At 47.7% G+C, this 15,307-nt stretch overlaps 1 protein-coding gene across 7 annotated transcripts in view; it reads right to left on the bottom strand.

The window, feature by feature from the left end:
• Positions 1-15,307, bottom strand: part of LOC149441903 (plasma protease C1 inhibitor-like) — a 565,702-nt gene that overhangs the window by 221,198 nt on the left and 329,197 nt on the right. For all 7 annotated transcript variants that reach the window (XM_089656783.1, XM_089656782.1, XM_089656785.1 and 4 more), the window contains one exon: positions 9,721-9,863. In XM_089656783.1, the coding sequence (XP_089512909.1) occupies positions 9,721-9,863 (143 nt within the window). The remainder of the gene's footprint in view (positions 1-9,720; positions 9,864-15,307) is intronic.

Below are 15,307 nucleotides of genomic sequence, written 5' to 3'. Positions count from 1 at the left end.
CACTATTCCTCCCACTGACACCAACGATGGGGCACTATTCCTCCCACTGACACCAACATTGGGACATTATTCCTCCCCCTGATACCAACGATGGGGGTGCTATTCCTCCCACTGATACCAATGATGGGGCTGCTATTCCTCCCACTGATACCAATGATGGGGCACTATTCCTCCCACTGACACCAGTGATGGGACACTTTTCCTCCCACTGACACCAATGATGGGGCACTATTCCTCCCACTGACACCAACATTGGGGCATTATTCCTCCCCCTGATACCAACGATGGGGCACTATTCCTCCCCCCACTGACACCAACGATGGGGCACTATTCCTCCCCCCACTGACACCAACGATGGGGCACTATTCCTCCCACTGACACCAACGATGGGGCACGATTCCTCCCCCCACTGACACCAACGATGAGGCACGAATCCTCCCCCCACTGACACCAACGATGAGGCACGATTCCTCCCCCCACTGACACCAACGATGGGGCACTATTCCTCCCCCCACTGATACCAACGATGGGGCACTATTCCTCCCCCCACTGACACCAACGATGGGGCACTATTCCTCCCCCCACTGACACCAACGATGGGGCACTATTCCTCCCCCCACTGACACCAACGATGGGGCACTATTCCTCCCCCACTGACACCAACGATGGGGCACTATTCCTCCCACTGACACCAATGATGGGGCACTATTCCTCCCACTGATACCAATGATGGGGCACTATTCCTCCCCCACTGACACCAACGATGGGGCACTATTCCTCCCACTGACACCAACGATGGGGCATTATTCCTCCCACTGACACCAACATTGGGGCATTATTCCCCCCACTGACACCAATGATGGGGCACTATTCCTCCCACTGACACCAGTGATGGGGCACTATTCCTCCCACTGACACCAATGATGGAGCACTATTCCTCCCACTGACACCAATGATGGGGCACTATTCCTCCCACTGACACCAGTGATGGGACACTTTTCCTCCCACTGACACCAATAATGGGGCACTATTCCCCCCACTGACACCAATGATGGGGCACTATTCCTCCCACTGACACCAATGATGGGGCACTATTCCTCCCACTGACACCAATGATGGGACACTATTCCTCCCACTGACACCAATGATGGGGCACTATTCCTCCCACTGACACCAACGATGGGGCACTATTCCTCCCACTGACACCAACATTGGGACATTATTCCTCCCCCTGATACCAACGATGGGGGTGCTATTCCTCCCACTGATACCAATGATGGGGCTGCTATTCCTCCCACTGATACCAATGATGGGGCACTATTCCTCCCACTGACACCAGTGATGGGACACTTTTCCTCCCACTGACACCAATGATGGGGCACTATTCCCCCCACTGACACCAATGATGGGGCACTATTCCTCCCACTGACACCAATGATGGGGCACTATTCCTCCCACTGACACCAATGATGGGGCACTATTCCTCCCACTGACACCAATGATGGGGCACTATTCCTCCCACTGACACCAATGATGGGGCACTATTCCTCCCACTGACACCAATGATGGGGCACTATTCCTCCCACTGACACCAATGATGGGGCACTATTCCTTCCACTGACACCTATGATGGGGCACTATTCCCCCCACTTACACCTATGATGGGGCACTATTCCCCCCACTGACACCAATGATGGGGCACTATTCCCCCCACTGACACCTATGACGGGCACTATTCCTCCCACTGATACCAATGACGTGGCACTATTTCTCCCACTGACACCAATGACGGGGCACTATTCCTCCCACTGACACCAATGACGGGGCACTATTCCTCCCACTGAAACCAATGATGGGGCACTATTCCTCCCACTGACACCAATGACGGGGCACTATTCCTCCCACTGACACCAATGATGGGCACTATTCCTCCCACTGACACCAATGATGGGGCACTATTCCTCCCACTGACACCAATGATGGGGCACTATTCCTCCCACTGACACCAACGATGGGGCACTATTCCTCCCACTGACACCAACATTGGGACATTATTCCTCCCCCTGATACCAACGATGAGGCACTATTCCTCCCACTGACATCAGTGATGGGGGTGCTATTCCTCCCACTGATACCAATGATGGGGCACTATTCCTCCCACTGATACCAATGATGGGGCACTATTCCTCCCACTGACACCAGTGATGGGACACTTTTCCTCCCACTGACACCAATGATGGGGCACTATTCCCCCCACTGACACCAATGATGGGGCACTATTCCTCCCACTGACACCAATGATGGGGCACTATTCCTCCCACTGACACCAATGATGGGGCACTATTCCTCCCACTGACACCAATGATGGGGCACTATTACTTCCACTGACACCTATGATGGGGCACTATTCCTCCCCCACTGACACCAACGATGGGGCACTATTCCTCCCACTGACACCAACATTGGGGCATTATTCCTCCCCCTGATACCAACGATGGGGCTGCTATTCCTCCCACTGACACCAGTGATGGGGGTGCTATTCCTCCCACTGATACCAATGTTGGGGCACTTTTCCTCCCACTGACATCAGTGATGGGACACTTTTCCTCCCACTGACACCAGTGATGGGACACTTTTCCTCCCACTGACACCAATGATGGGGCACTATTCCCCCCACTGACACCAATGATGGGGCACTATTCCTCCCACTGACACCAATGATGGGGCACTATTCCTCCCACTGACACCAATAATGGGGCACTATTCCTCCCACTGACACCAATGATGGGGCACTATTCCCCCCACTTACACCTATGATGGGGCACTATTCCCCCCACTGACACCAATGACGGGGCACTATTCCTCCCACTGACACCAATGACGTGGCACTATTTCTCCCACTGACACCAACGACGGGGCATTATTCCTCCCCCTGATACCAACGACGGGGCACTATTCCTCCCCCCACTGACACCAACGATGGGGCACTATTCCTCCCCCCACTGACACCAACGATGGGGCACTATTCCTCCCACTGACACCAGCGATGAGGCACGATTCCTCCCCCCACTGACACCAACGATGAGGCACGAATCCTCCCCCCACTGACACCAACGATGAGGCACGAATCCTCCCCCCACTGACACCAACGATGAGGCACGATTCCTCCCCCCACTGACACCAACGATGGGGCACTATTCCTCCCCCCACTGATACCAACGATGGGGCACTATTCCTCCCCCCACTGACACCAACGATGGGGCACTATTCCTCCCCCCACTGACACCAACGATGGGGCACTATTCCTCCCCCCACTGACACCAACGATGGGGCACTATTCCTCCCCCCACTGACACCAACGATGGGGCACTATTCCTCCCCCCACTGACACCAACGATGGGGCACTATTCCTCCCCCACTGACACCAACGATGGGGCACTATTCCTCCCACTGACACCAATGATGGGGCACTATTCCTCCCACTGATACCAATGATGGGGCACTATTCCTCCCCCACTGACACCAACGATGGGGCACTATTCCTCCCACTGACACCAACGATGGGGCATTATTCCTCCCACTGACACCAACATTGGGGCATTATTCCTCCCCCTGATACCAACGACGGGGCACTATTCCTCCCACTGACACCAGTGATGGGGCACTATTCCTCCCACTGATACCAATGATGGGGCACTATTCCTCCCACTGACACCAATGATGGGGCACTATTCCTCCCACTGATACCAATGATGGGGCACTATTCCTCCCCCTGATACCAACGATGGGGCACTATTCCTCCCACTGACACCAACGAAGGGGCATTATTCCTCCCACTGACACCAACATTGGGGCATTATTCCTCCCCCTGATACCAACGACGGGGCACTATTCCTCCCACTGACACCAGTGATGGGGCACTATTCCTCCCACTGATACCAATGATGGGGCACTATTCCTCCCACTGACACCAATGATGGGGCACTATTCCTCCCACTGATACCAATGATGGGGCACTATTCCTCCCACTGACACCAGTGATGGGACACTTTTCCTCCCACTGACACCAATGATGGGGCACTATTCCCCCCACTGACACCAATGATGGGGCACTATTCCTCCCACTGACACCAATGATGGGGCACTATTCCTCCCACTGACACCAATGATGGGGCACTATTCCTCCCACTGACACCAACGATGGGGCACTATTCCTCCCACTGACACCAACATTGGGACATTATTCCTCCCCCTGATACCAACGATGGTGCACTATTCCTCCCACTGACATCAGTGATGGGGGTGCTATTCCTCCCACTGATACCAATGATGAGGCACGATTCCTCCCACTGATACCAATGATGGGGCACTATTCCTCCCACTGACACCAGTGATGGGACACTTTTCCTCCCACTGACACCAATGATGGGGCACTATTCCCCCCACTGACACCAATGATGGGGCACTATTCCTCCCACTGACACCAATGATGGGGCACTATTCCTCCCACTGACACCAATGATGGGGCACTATTCCTCCCACTGACACCAATGATGGGGCACTATTCCTCCCACTGACACCAATGATGGGGCACTATTCCTCCCACTGACACCAATGATGGGGCACTATTCCTTCCACTGACACCTATGATGGGGCACTATTCCCCCCACTTACACCTATGATGGGGCACTATTCCCCCCACTGACACCAATGATGGGGCACTATTCCCCCCACTGACACCTATGACGGGCACTATTCCTCCCACTGACACCAATGACGTGGCACTATTTCTCCCACTGACACCAATGACGGGGCACTATTCCTCCCACTGACACCAATGACGGGGCACTATTCCTCCCACTGACACCAATGACGGGGCACTATTCCTCCCACTGACACCAATGACGGGGCACTATTCCTCCCACTGACACCAATGACGGGGCACTATTCCCCCCACTGACACCTATGATGGGGAACTATTCCTCCCACTGACACCTATGATGGGGCACTATTCCTCCCACTGACACCAATGATGGGGCACTATTCCTACCACTGACACCAATGATGGGGCATTATTCCTACTACTGATACCAATGATGGGGCACTATTCCTCCCATTGACATCAGTGATGAGACACTATTCCTCCCACTGACAACAACGATGAGGCACTATTCCTCCCCCCACTGACACCAACGATGATGCACGATTCCTCCCTCCACTGACACCAATGATGAGGCACGATTCCTCCCGCCACTGACACCCACAATGGGGCACTATTCCTCCCCCCACTGACACCAACGATGGGGCACTATTCCTCCCCCCACTGACACCAACGATGGGGCACTATTCCTCCCCCCACTGACACCAACGATGGGGCACTATTCCTCCCCCCACTGACACCAACGATGGGGCACTATTCCTCCCCCCACTGACACCAACGATGGGGCACTATTCCTCCCCCCACTGACACCAACGATGGGGCACTATTCCTCCCCCACTGACACCAACGATGGGGCACTATTCCTCCCACTGACACCAACATTGGGGCATTATTCCTCCCCCTGATACCAACGATGGGGCTGCTATTCCTCCCACTGACACCAGTGATGGGGGTGCTATTCCTCCCACTGATACCAATGTTGGGGCACTTTTCCTCCCACTGACATCAGTGATGGGACACTTTTCCTCCCACTGACACCAGTGATGGGACACTTTTCCTCCCACTGACACCAATGATGGGGCACTATTCCCCCCACTGACACCAATGATGGGGCACTATTCCTCCCACTGACACCAATGATGGGGCACTATTCCTCCCACTGACACCAATAATGGGGCACTATTCCTCCCACTGACACCAATGATGGGGCACTATTCCCCCCACTTACACCTATGATGGGGCACTATTCCCCCCACTGACACCAATGATGGGGCACTGTTCCCCCCACTGACACCTATGACGGGGCACTATTCCTCCCACTGACACCAATGACGTGGCACTATTTCTCCCACTGACACCAACGACGGGGCACTATTCCTCCCCCCACTGACACCAACGATGGGGCACTATTCCTCCCCCCACTGACACCAACGATGGGGCACTATTCCTCCCCCACTGACACCAACGATGGGGCACTATTCCTCCCACTGACACCAACATTGGGGCATTATTCCTCCCCCTGATACCAACGATGGGGCTGCTATTCCTCCCACTGACACCAGTGATGGGGGTGCTATTCCTCCCACTGATACCAATGTTGGGGCACTTTTCCTCCCACTGACATCAGTGATGGGACACTTTTCCTCCCACTGACACCAGTGATGGGACACTTTTCCTCCCACTGACACCAATGATGGGGCACTATTCCCCCCACTGACACCAATGATGGGGCACTATTCCTCCCACTGACACCAATAATGGGGCACTATTCCTCCCACTGACACCAATGATGGGGCACTATTCCTTCCACTGACACCTATGATGGGGCACTATTCCCCCCACTTACACCTATGATGGGGCACTATTCCCCCCACTGACACCAATGATGGGGCACTGTTCCCCCCACTGACACCTATGACGGGGCACTATTCTTCCCACTGACACCAATGACGTGGCACTATTTCTCCCACTGACACCAACGACGGGGCACTATTCCTCCCACTGACACCAATGACGGGGCACTATTCCTCCCACTGACACCAATGACAGGGCACTATTCCTCCCACTGACACCAATGACGGGGCACTATTCCTCCCACTGACACCAATGATGGGCACTATTCCCCCCACTGACACCTATGATGGGGCACTATTCCTCCCACTGACACCTATGATGGGGCACTATTCCTCCCACTGACACCAATGATGGGGCACTATTCCTACCACTGACACCAATGATGGGGCATTATTCCTACTACTGATACCAATGAAGGGGCACTATTCCTCCCATTGACATCAGTGATGGGACACTATTCCTCCCACTGACACCAATGATGGGACACTATTCCCCCCACTGACACCAATGATGGGGCACTACTCCTCCCACTGACACCAATGATGGGGCACTATTCCTCCCACTGACACCAATGATGGGGCGCTATTCCTCCCACTGACACCAATGACGTGGCACTACTCCTCCCACTGCAAAATTACAGTTATGAAGTAGCAACGAAAATAATATTATGGTTGGGGGTCACCACAACATGAGGAACTGTATTAAGGGGTCGCGGCATTAGAAAGGTTGAGAACCACTGCTATAGAGGGATATGCTTTGTTCATATTTCATGTCCGAAGTTTACAACAACTTTAAGTCTCACCACTGGCCATGGTAAGTGGGCTACTACTGGACGTTTCACCTCGGTCCTAATGCGCATTTGTGAAAAATTGTGAGTTGCATATGCGTTTTTACTTAATAAAAGGTACACCTTTTTTATTACATGAAATTTGAACACTCCTGTTTTTAATTGTAATTGCTCTAGTTTATGGAAGCCCTCTATTTGGAATTGCAGGATCAATAACATACATAATCTCTAGGTTTATGAATACTCCTCACACTGCTATTAATTGCTGCAGACATCTGTCATTTCTTTGCCCTGAGGACACAGTTCATAAAGTGTGTTCATGAAGTGTGCTTTTTTCCCTGCTTTTTCTTTTCATTGCTAGTTCTCTTTAAGCTTCTTTTCTTAGGTCTTAAAATAATTGCTGTACTCCTAAATGATTGCTATGCTCTTGCACAAATGTCGCTTTGCAGGAAAGAAAAACAGCTAACCTTATACTAAAAATTATATTCAGATTCTAGTGTTTATATTTCTTACCCAAGGAGTTTTGAGAAGACACACGCAAACTACTGCTCAATGCATATGTGGACCCAGAGGCACTGGTTTATATAATAAATACAGCCAAATAAGTGAGATCATATTTACAGCATATTAGTTCCTCATGGTTCAAGATACAGTTGCAAGAAAAAGTATGGGAACCCCTTGGGATTACGTGGAGTTTTGCATGAATTGGGCATAAAATGTGCTCTGAACGTCATCTAAGTCACAACAATAGAAGAACACAGTCTGCTGAACATAATACTACACAAACATTAGATGTTGCCATGGTTTAATTGCACATAACATGTAAACATTCACAGTGCAGGTAGGAAAAAGTATGTGAGGTCCTAGCTTAATGACTTCTCCCAGAGCTAATTGGAGCCAGGAGTGAGCCAACCTTGACTCCAATCAGTGTGATGATATTGGATGTGTTGCTGACAGCTGTCCTGCCCTTAAAAAACACACACCTGTTTTGGGTTTACTGGTTTCAAGAAGCACTGCCTGATGTGAACCATGCCTCGCAGAAAAGAGCTCTCAGAAGACCTTTCCGATCAAGAATTGTTGACTTGCATGAAGCTGGAAAGGGTTACAAAAGTATCTCCAAAAGCCTTGATGTTCATGTGTCTACGGTAAGACAGACTGTCTACAAATGGAGAAAGTTTAGCACTGTTGCTACTCTCCCTATGCGTGGTCGTCCTGTAAAAATGACTGCAAGGGCACAGCGCAGAATGCTGCATGAGGTAAAGAAGAATCCCAGAGTGTCAGCTAAAGACCTACAGAAATCTCTGGCACATGCTAACATTTTTGTTGACACATCTACAATAAGGAAAACATTAAACAAGAATGGAGCACATGGGAGGACACCACAGAGGAAGCCATTGCTGTCCAAAAAGAATATTGCAGCACGTTTGAAGTTTGCAAAAGAGCGCCTGGATGTTCCACAGCACTACTGGCAAAATATATTGTGGACAGATGAAACCAAGATTGAGTTGTTTGGGAAGAACACACAACATTATGTGTGGAGAAAAAAAGGCACAGCACACCAACATCAAAACCTCATCCCCACTGTAAAACATGGCGGAGGGAGCATCATGGTTTGGGGCTGCTTTGCTGCCTCAGGGCTTGGACGGATTGTTGTCATTGATGGGAAAATGAATTCCAGAGTTGATCAAGACATTTTGCAGGAAAACATATGACCATCTGTCTGCCAACTGAAGCTCCGCAGAGGATGGGTGATGCAACAGGACAATGACCCAAAGCATACAAGTAATTCAACAAAACAATGGCTGCAACAGCACAGAATACACCTTCTGGAGTGGCCCAGTCAGAGTCCTGACCTCAACCTGATTGAAATGATGTGGCATGACATTAAGAGAGCGATTCACACCAGACATCCCAAGAATATTGCTACACTGAAACAGTTTTGTGAAGAGGAGTGGTCCAAAATTACTCCAGATCATTGTGCAGGTCTGATCTGCAACTACAGGAAACATTTGGTTGAGGTTATTGCTGCCAAAGGAGGGTCAACCAGTTATTAAGTCCAAAGGTTCACATACTTTTTCCTCCCTGCGCTGTGAATGTTTACATGTTATGTGCAATTAAACCATGGCAACATCTAATGTTTGTGTAGTATTATGTTCAGCAGACTGTGTTCTTCTATTGTTGTGACTTAGATGACGTTCAGAACACATTTTATGCCCAATCCATGCAAAACTCCACGTAATCCCAAGGGGTTCACATACTTTTTCTTGCAACTGTACTGTAAGGAACATTATTAAGGTGTTTAAGCAAATTAATGAAAGGGAACACAGAATGCAGGCAGGTATGAGAGTGTTTAAATTGGATCTAATAATAATTAATAGTTCATGTAATGTTCATTTATTACCACTAAACTCATTTATACCTGGGCTTGCAAATATGTATCCTTAAGGATCTGCAGAGGATACTTGTGGGCATTCATTGTAGGAACTTTAACTGAACCTGAAGATAGTTGGTGAAAGTTTTCATTCTTTGTAAGGTTTGGATCAAACTGGGATAACCATTTCCCTGTTAAGAAAAAGACAAAACAAAAACACCAAAACATAAATAAGTTGATCAATTTTCATTTAGATTCATTGTAAAGGTACAGAGACAAAGGCTGCATAAACACACACAGGTATACAGTATATATATTATACTATATTATATATATATTACTATACAGGATTTATATAGCGCCAACAGTTTGCGCATCGCTTTGCAACATGAGGGCCAACAGTACAGTTTCAATACAGGAGGAATTAGAGGGCCTGGCTCGTTGGAGCTTACAATTTATAGGGGTGCACATGCTACGGTGGCACATGTTATGCTTCTTTCAATGAGTGGTGTTCTTTAATTAAGTGGCACTTCCACTCTGGCACTTCAGCAATTGCAAAAAGCGAAAAACTATGGCAAACTACTTTGCAAAACACTGAACAGATTTCTGGTGACCCCATTTTCCAATTCAGCTCTCATTCCTCTATGTAACATGCACTCTCTATCTTTCCTTTTCAACAATTGTGTCCTCTCTTCCTAAACTCTTGCACTCCCATATTATCTTCCTTACCCTTCTGGATCTCCTAACCTCTGGAGATCAATCCCCAAACCCTGGGCCTCCATCATTTAACTGTGCTCAATACACCCATCACCTTGCACCATATGGCAGCTGCCGCAATCAACACAATTTAATTTACATTCCTCTTCTTCCCCAAACCAGCCTCCCCTTCTCCTGAACCCTTTGAAACAACCACTCTGTCTACAACCAACTCACATTTGTCCATGACCTTAGTCACCATTTCCTTTAATCTACTTGCTGTTACCGAAACCTGGCTTCATGAATCCGTCACTGCTTCTCCTGCTTCCCTCTCTTATGGTAGCCTTCTCTGGACTCACTCCCCCAGACCCAGTGTTGAAAAGGGAAGTGTAGTGGGAATACTCCTACCCCACAGAGCACCTTTCAAGTTCTCCACTCTTCTCCCTCTCATTGTTTGAAGCTCACTATATAAGTCTATTTTCTTCTACTTCTTTAAGGATTGTTGTGATTTTATAGCCCCCCTGACTAGTATCTTCTTTCCTTGTTGACTTCTCTGTCTAGGTACCCTACTTTCTCTCTATTGAAATTCCCACAGTCATTCCTGGTGACTTCAACATTCCTCCTAATACTAACACTCCTGCCACTTCTAAACTCCTCAGTCTAACCTCCTCTTTTGACCTGAAGCAATTGGTACATGCTTCTACTCGCTCTGATGGCAGCACCCTTGACCTTGTATCCCCCTAACTTTGCACTCCGTGCAACCTGTCCAACTATCCTTTTCCTCTCTCTGATCACCAACTTATTAGGTTTGCTCTCCCTATCTTCCACCACCTCTCCCTCCAACCTCCTAACTACCTATAGAAACCTTTGCCACTTTAACCCTTCTTTTCTCTATTCTGCTACTGACCACCTCTATGACAAAATTTCACCCCTGTCCTGCCCCAATCTAGCCACTTCTGTCTACAATAGATCTTTGTCCTCCGCCCTGGACAAGCTCGCCCCCTCCCCCTCACTACAGCTAGAATCAGGCTCCAACCTCTACAACCTTGGAAAACAGAGGACACCAGAAGTCTCAAAACATATAGCTGGGCTTGAGTGTTTGTGTTGTAAAACTAAATCTCAGAAAGACTTCAACCAATATAAATCAAAATGTAGCCACGCTCTTGAGTGTATGTGGCATAAGACTAAGTCTCAGAAAGACTTCAACCAATATAAATCAAAATGTAGCCGCGCTCTTGAGTGTATGTGGCGTAAGACTAAGTTTCAGAAAGACTTCAACCAATATAAATCTGCCCTCCAAAAATACAATTCAGGAGCCAATGCATGTGTGTATATATATATATATATATATATATATATATATATATATATATATATATATATATATATTACACACACTATATTGCCAAAAGTATTGAGGCTCCTGCTTTTACATGCACATGAACTTTAATGGCATCCCAATCTTAGCCTGTAGGGTTCAATATTGAGTTGGTCCACCCATTGCAGCTATGACAGATTCAACTCTTTTGGGAAGGCTGTCCAGAAGATTTAGAAGTGTGTCTATGGGAATGTTTGACCATTCTTCCAGAAGTGCATTTGTGAGGTCAGGCACTGATGTCAGATGAGAAGGCCTGGCTCACAGTCTCCACTCTATTTCATCCCAAACGTTTTCTGTTGGGTTGAGGTCAGGTGCAGGCTGGTCATGTTTCTCCACCCAAAAGTCACTCATCCATGTCTTTGCTTTGTGCACTAGTGCGCAGTCAGGTTGGCCAGGAAGGTGCCATCCCCAAACTGTTCCAACAAAGTTGGGAGCATAAAATTGTCCAACTGTATGCTGACGTCTTAAGAGTTCCTTTCCAGTGAACTAAGAGGCCAAGCCCAACCCCTGAAACCCCACACCATAATCCCCCCTCCACCAAGGGGGGGGGGATTATGGCACAATGCAGGCAGGCAGGTATCGTTCTCCTGGCAATCACCAAACCCAGACACGTCCAACTGATTGCCAGACAGAGAAGTGTGATTGGTCACTGCAGAGAACAAATCTCCACTGCTCGAGAGTCAAGTTGCGGCATGCTTTACACCACTGCATCCAATGCCTTACATTGCAGTTGGTGATGTAAGGCTTGGATTCAACAGGTGGCAACCTATCACGGTACCACGCTTGAATTAACTGAGCTTCTGAGAGTGACCCATTCTTTCACAAATGTTTGTAGAAGCAGTCTGCATGCCTAGGTGCTTGATTTTTTACACCTGTGGCCATGGAGGTGATTGGAACATCTGAATCCAATGATTTGGAGGGGTGTCCCAATACTTTGGGCATTATAGTGTATATACATATATATTACTGTGCAAATGTTTTAGGCAGATGTGAAAAATGCTGTAAATTAAGTGTTAATCATTAACTTTTCATTGTTTTGATTGATAAAAATTAACAGGAGAAATCCAGATCAATCCATATTTGGTGTGACTAGCCTTTGCCTTCAAAACATTTTCCTATCATTTCACTTGCGCACAGTTTTTGAAGCTACTCAGCAGGTAGGTTGTTCCAAACATCTTGAAGAACTAACCACAGATCTTCTGTGGATTTAGACTGCCTCAAATTCTTCTGTCTCTTCTTGTAATACCAGGCAGACTTGATGATGTTGAGATCACATCTCTGTGGGGACCAAACCATCACTTTCAGGACTCCTTGTTCTTCTTTATGCTGAAGATAGTTCTTAATGACATGTTTGGGGACATTGTCCTTCTGCAGAATAAATTGGAGGCCAGTTACTTGCTTCCCTGATGGTATGGCATGATAGATAGGTATCTGTATGTATTTCTCAGCATTGAGGACACCATTCACCAAATCTCCAACCCTGTTTGCAGAAATGCATCCTCAAACTTGCAAGGAACCTCCACCATGCTTCGCTGTTGCCTGCAGACACTCATTATTAGAATAATTAGGTTCACATTTATAAATGCTATAAAGTACAAGTGCACACATAATTACATAAGCATATAAAAACTAATTGCCTTAAAAACAAATAAAAAAATATATAAAAATACATCATAAAGACAACATATCATATTTATCAATAAATAATAAATAGGTTGGTGCAATCATAAAAGTGCAAATTCAGGTGTCCAGTCCATGTAAACTTCATCTAACAGAAGTAGAGGACAAATGTGACTCCACCATGAATCACTCAACCCCTTACCAAATTATGTTGATCTCATATAGTAGCAGAGATCAATATGCAGTCAGTGTAAGTATGCCTTTAAGGACCACTTGCTTGCACCTGTATACTTCATCAGACCTCCAGCCAGCCAGACAAAGGGTCAACAATATGACATGTGAAGCAAAATCATCCTCCAAAAAGAGCGAAAAGGAACTAGCACCACCAAACAGGTTCCTTTATAACTTTAGTCTACAGTAGGCATCCGCCAAACATGTTTTACTACCGATCAGCTGATGCTGGGGGGAATAGAGTATCTTTCGTTCCTGTTCCTCGTGTATAGTGGTGTTGCTTAGCCTTGTTTTCACATCAGAGATATGGCTTTTTGGCTGCAATTCTTCCCTGAAAGCCACTTCTGGCCATATTTCTCTGGACAGTAGATGGGTGTACCCGAGTACCACTGGTTTCCACCTGTTCTGTGCTGATGGCACTGCTGGGTATCTTCTGATGTTGAAGAGAAGCATGATGTGTCATTTATCTGCTGCATTAAGTTTCCTTGAACGACCACTGCATCTATGGTCCTCAACGTTGCTCGTTTCTTTGTGCTTCTTCAAAAGAGCTTGAACAGCACATCTTGAAACGCCAGTCTGCTTTAAAATCTTTGTGTGGGAGAGACCTTGCTGATGCAGTATAACTACCTTGTATCTTGTTGCTGTGCTTAGTCTTGACATGGCGTATGACCTGTGACATGAAACAGTCTTCTACAACCTCAGTTTAGTAGCAGAGTTTGGCTGTTCCTCAGCCAGTTTTGTATTTCAATGGTTTTTATTAATTTTCAAAAAGAAAAAAAACTTTTTGTGGTACAGAAAAGAAAAACATTAGCAGAAATCATGGGATCAGAGAAGTATCCTGCAGACTTGACTGAGGCCAAGGGGGAAGAGTACAAGGACTCAATCCAAGAGAGAACCGAGTCACCGAAGCCCCAAAGGGACAGCACAAACCGCAAATAGTCCCAGGACAGGGAATCAAACGCCTTATAGATATCTAGCGACAGCAAGAAACCCAGGATTTTGTGTTGATGTAGCAGATGAATAAGGTGGATCACCTTACGGACATTGTCACCTGCCTGCCTCCCAGGGACGAAGCCAACTTGGTCTCTATGGATTAAATGTTGTAAATATTTGTTGATACGAAGGCTCAGAATCTTGCCCAGGATCTTTAGATCCTGTCAGGGCTCCCGGTAAGACCAGAGATGCGTGAACTGACACAGGGAAACGCAGGCTCAAGTATGGTGTAACAATATAATTTATTAAGGGTTATACAAAAATATAACGCACAATATAACAAAACCAAACCTCCAACTGATAACGCAATGTACACAAATAAGAGCAGTCAGGGCTGGTGAGGTGGAGTGGTCAGGCGGGCCGGGTCAGGAAACATTGGGCAGACAAGACACAAAGGAGTAGGCAGAGCGTAGTCAGACGGGCCGGGTCAGGAACAATCAGGCAGGCAAGGTACCAAAGGAGCAGGCTGGAGAGTGATCAGGAATAGCGGAGGTCAGGACAGGCAGAGTTCATTTAGGGTCAGGATCAAGCAGAATCAGGAATCAGGCAGGAAGCAGACAGGATGCAGGTACAGGGGCTCATGGGAAACATACACCAAGGCACTGACTGCAGGTCTGGCCATTCCTTAAATACACCTCCTGCAATCAGCCTCAGGTGATGGCTGACTGCAGGAGTGAGCTTCTGGTTGCTGAGAGCACCCGCTGGCCAGCCTTGGTA

This window comes from Staurois parvus, unplaced genomic scaffold, assembly GCF_062004578.1.
Source record: "Staurois parvus isolate SC_StPar_1 unplaced genomic scaffold, SC_StPar_1.0 ptg000937l, whole genome shotgun sequence".
NCBI classification, from domain to species: domain Eukaryota; kingdom Metazoa; phylum Chordata; class Amphibia; order Anura; family Ranidae; genus Staurois; species Staurois parvus.
This window is presented reverse-complemented; position numbering and strand designations above follow the sequence as displayed.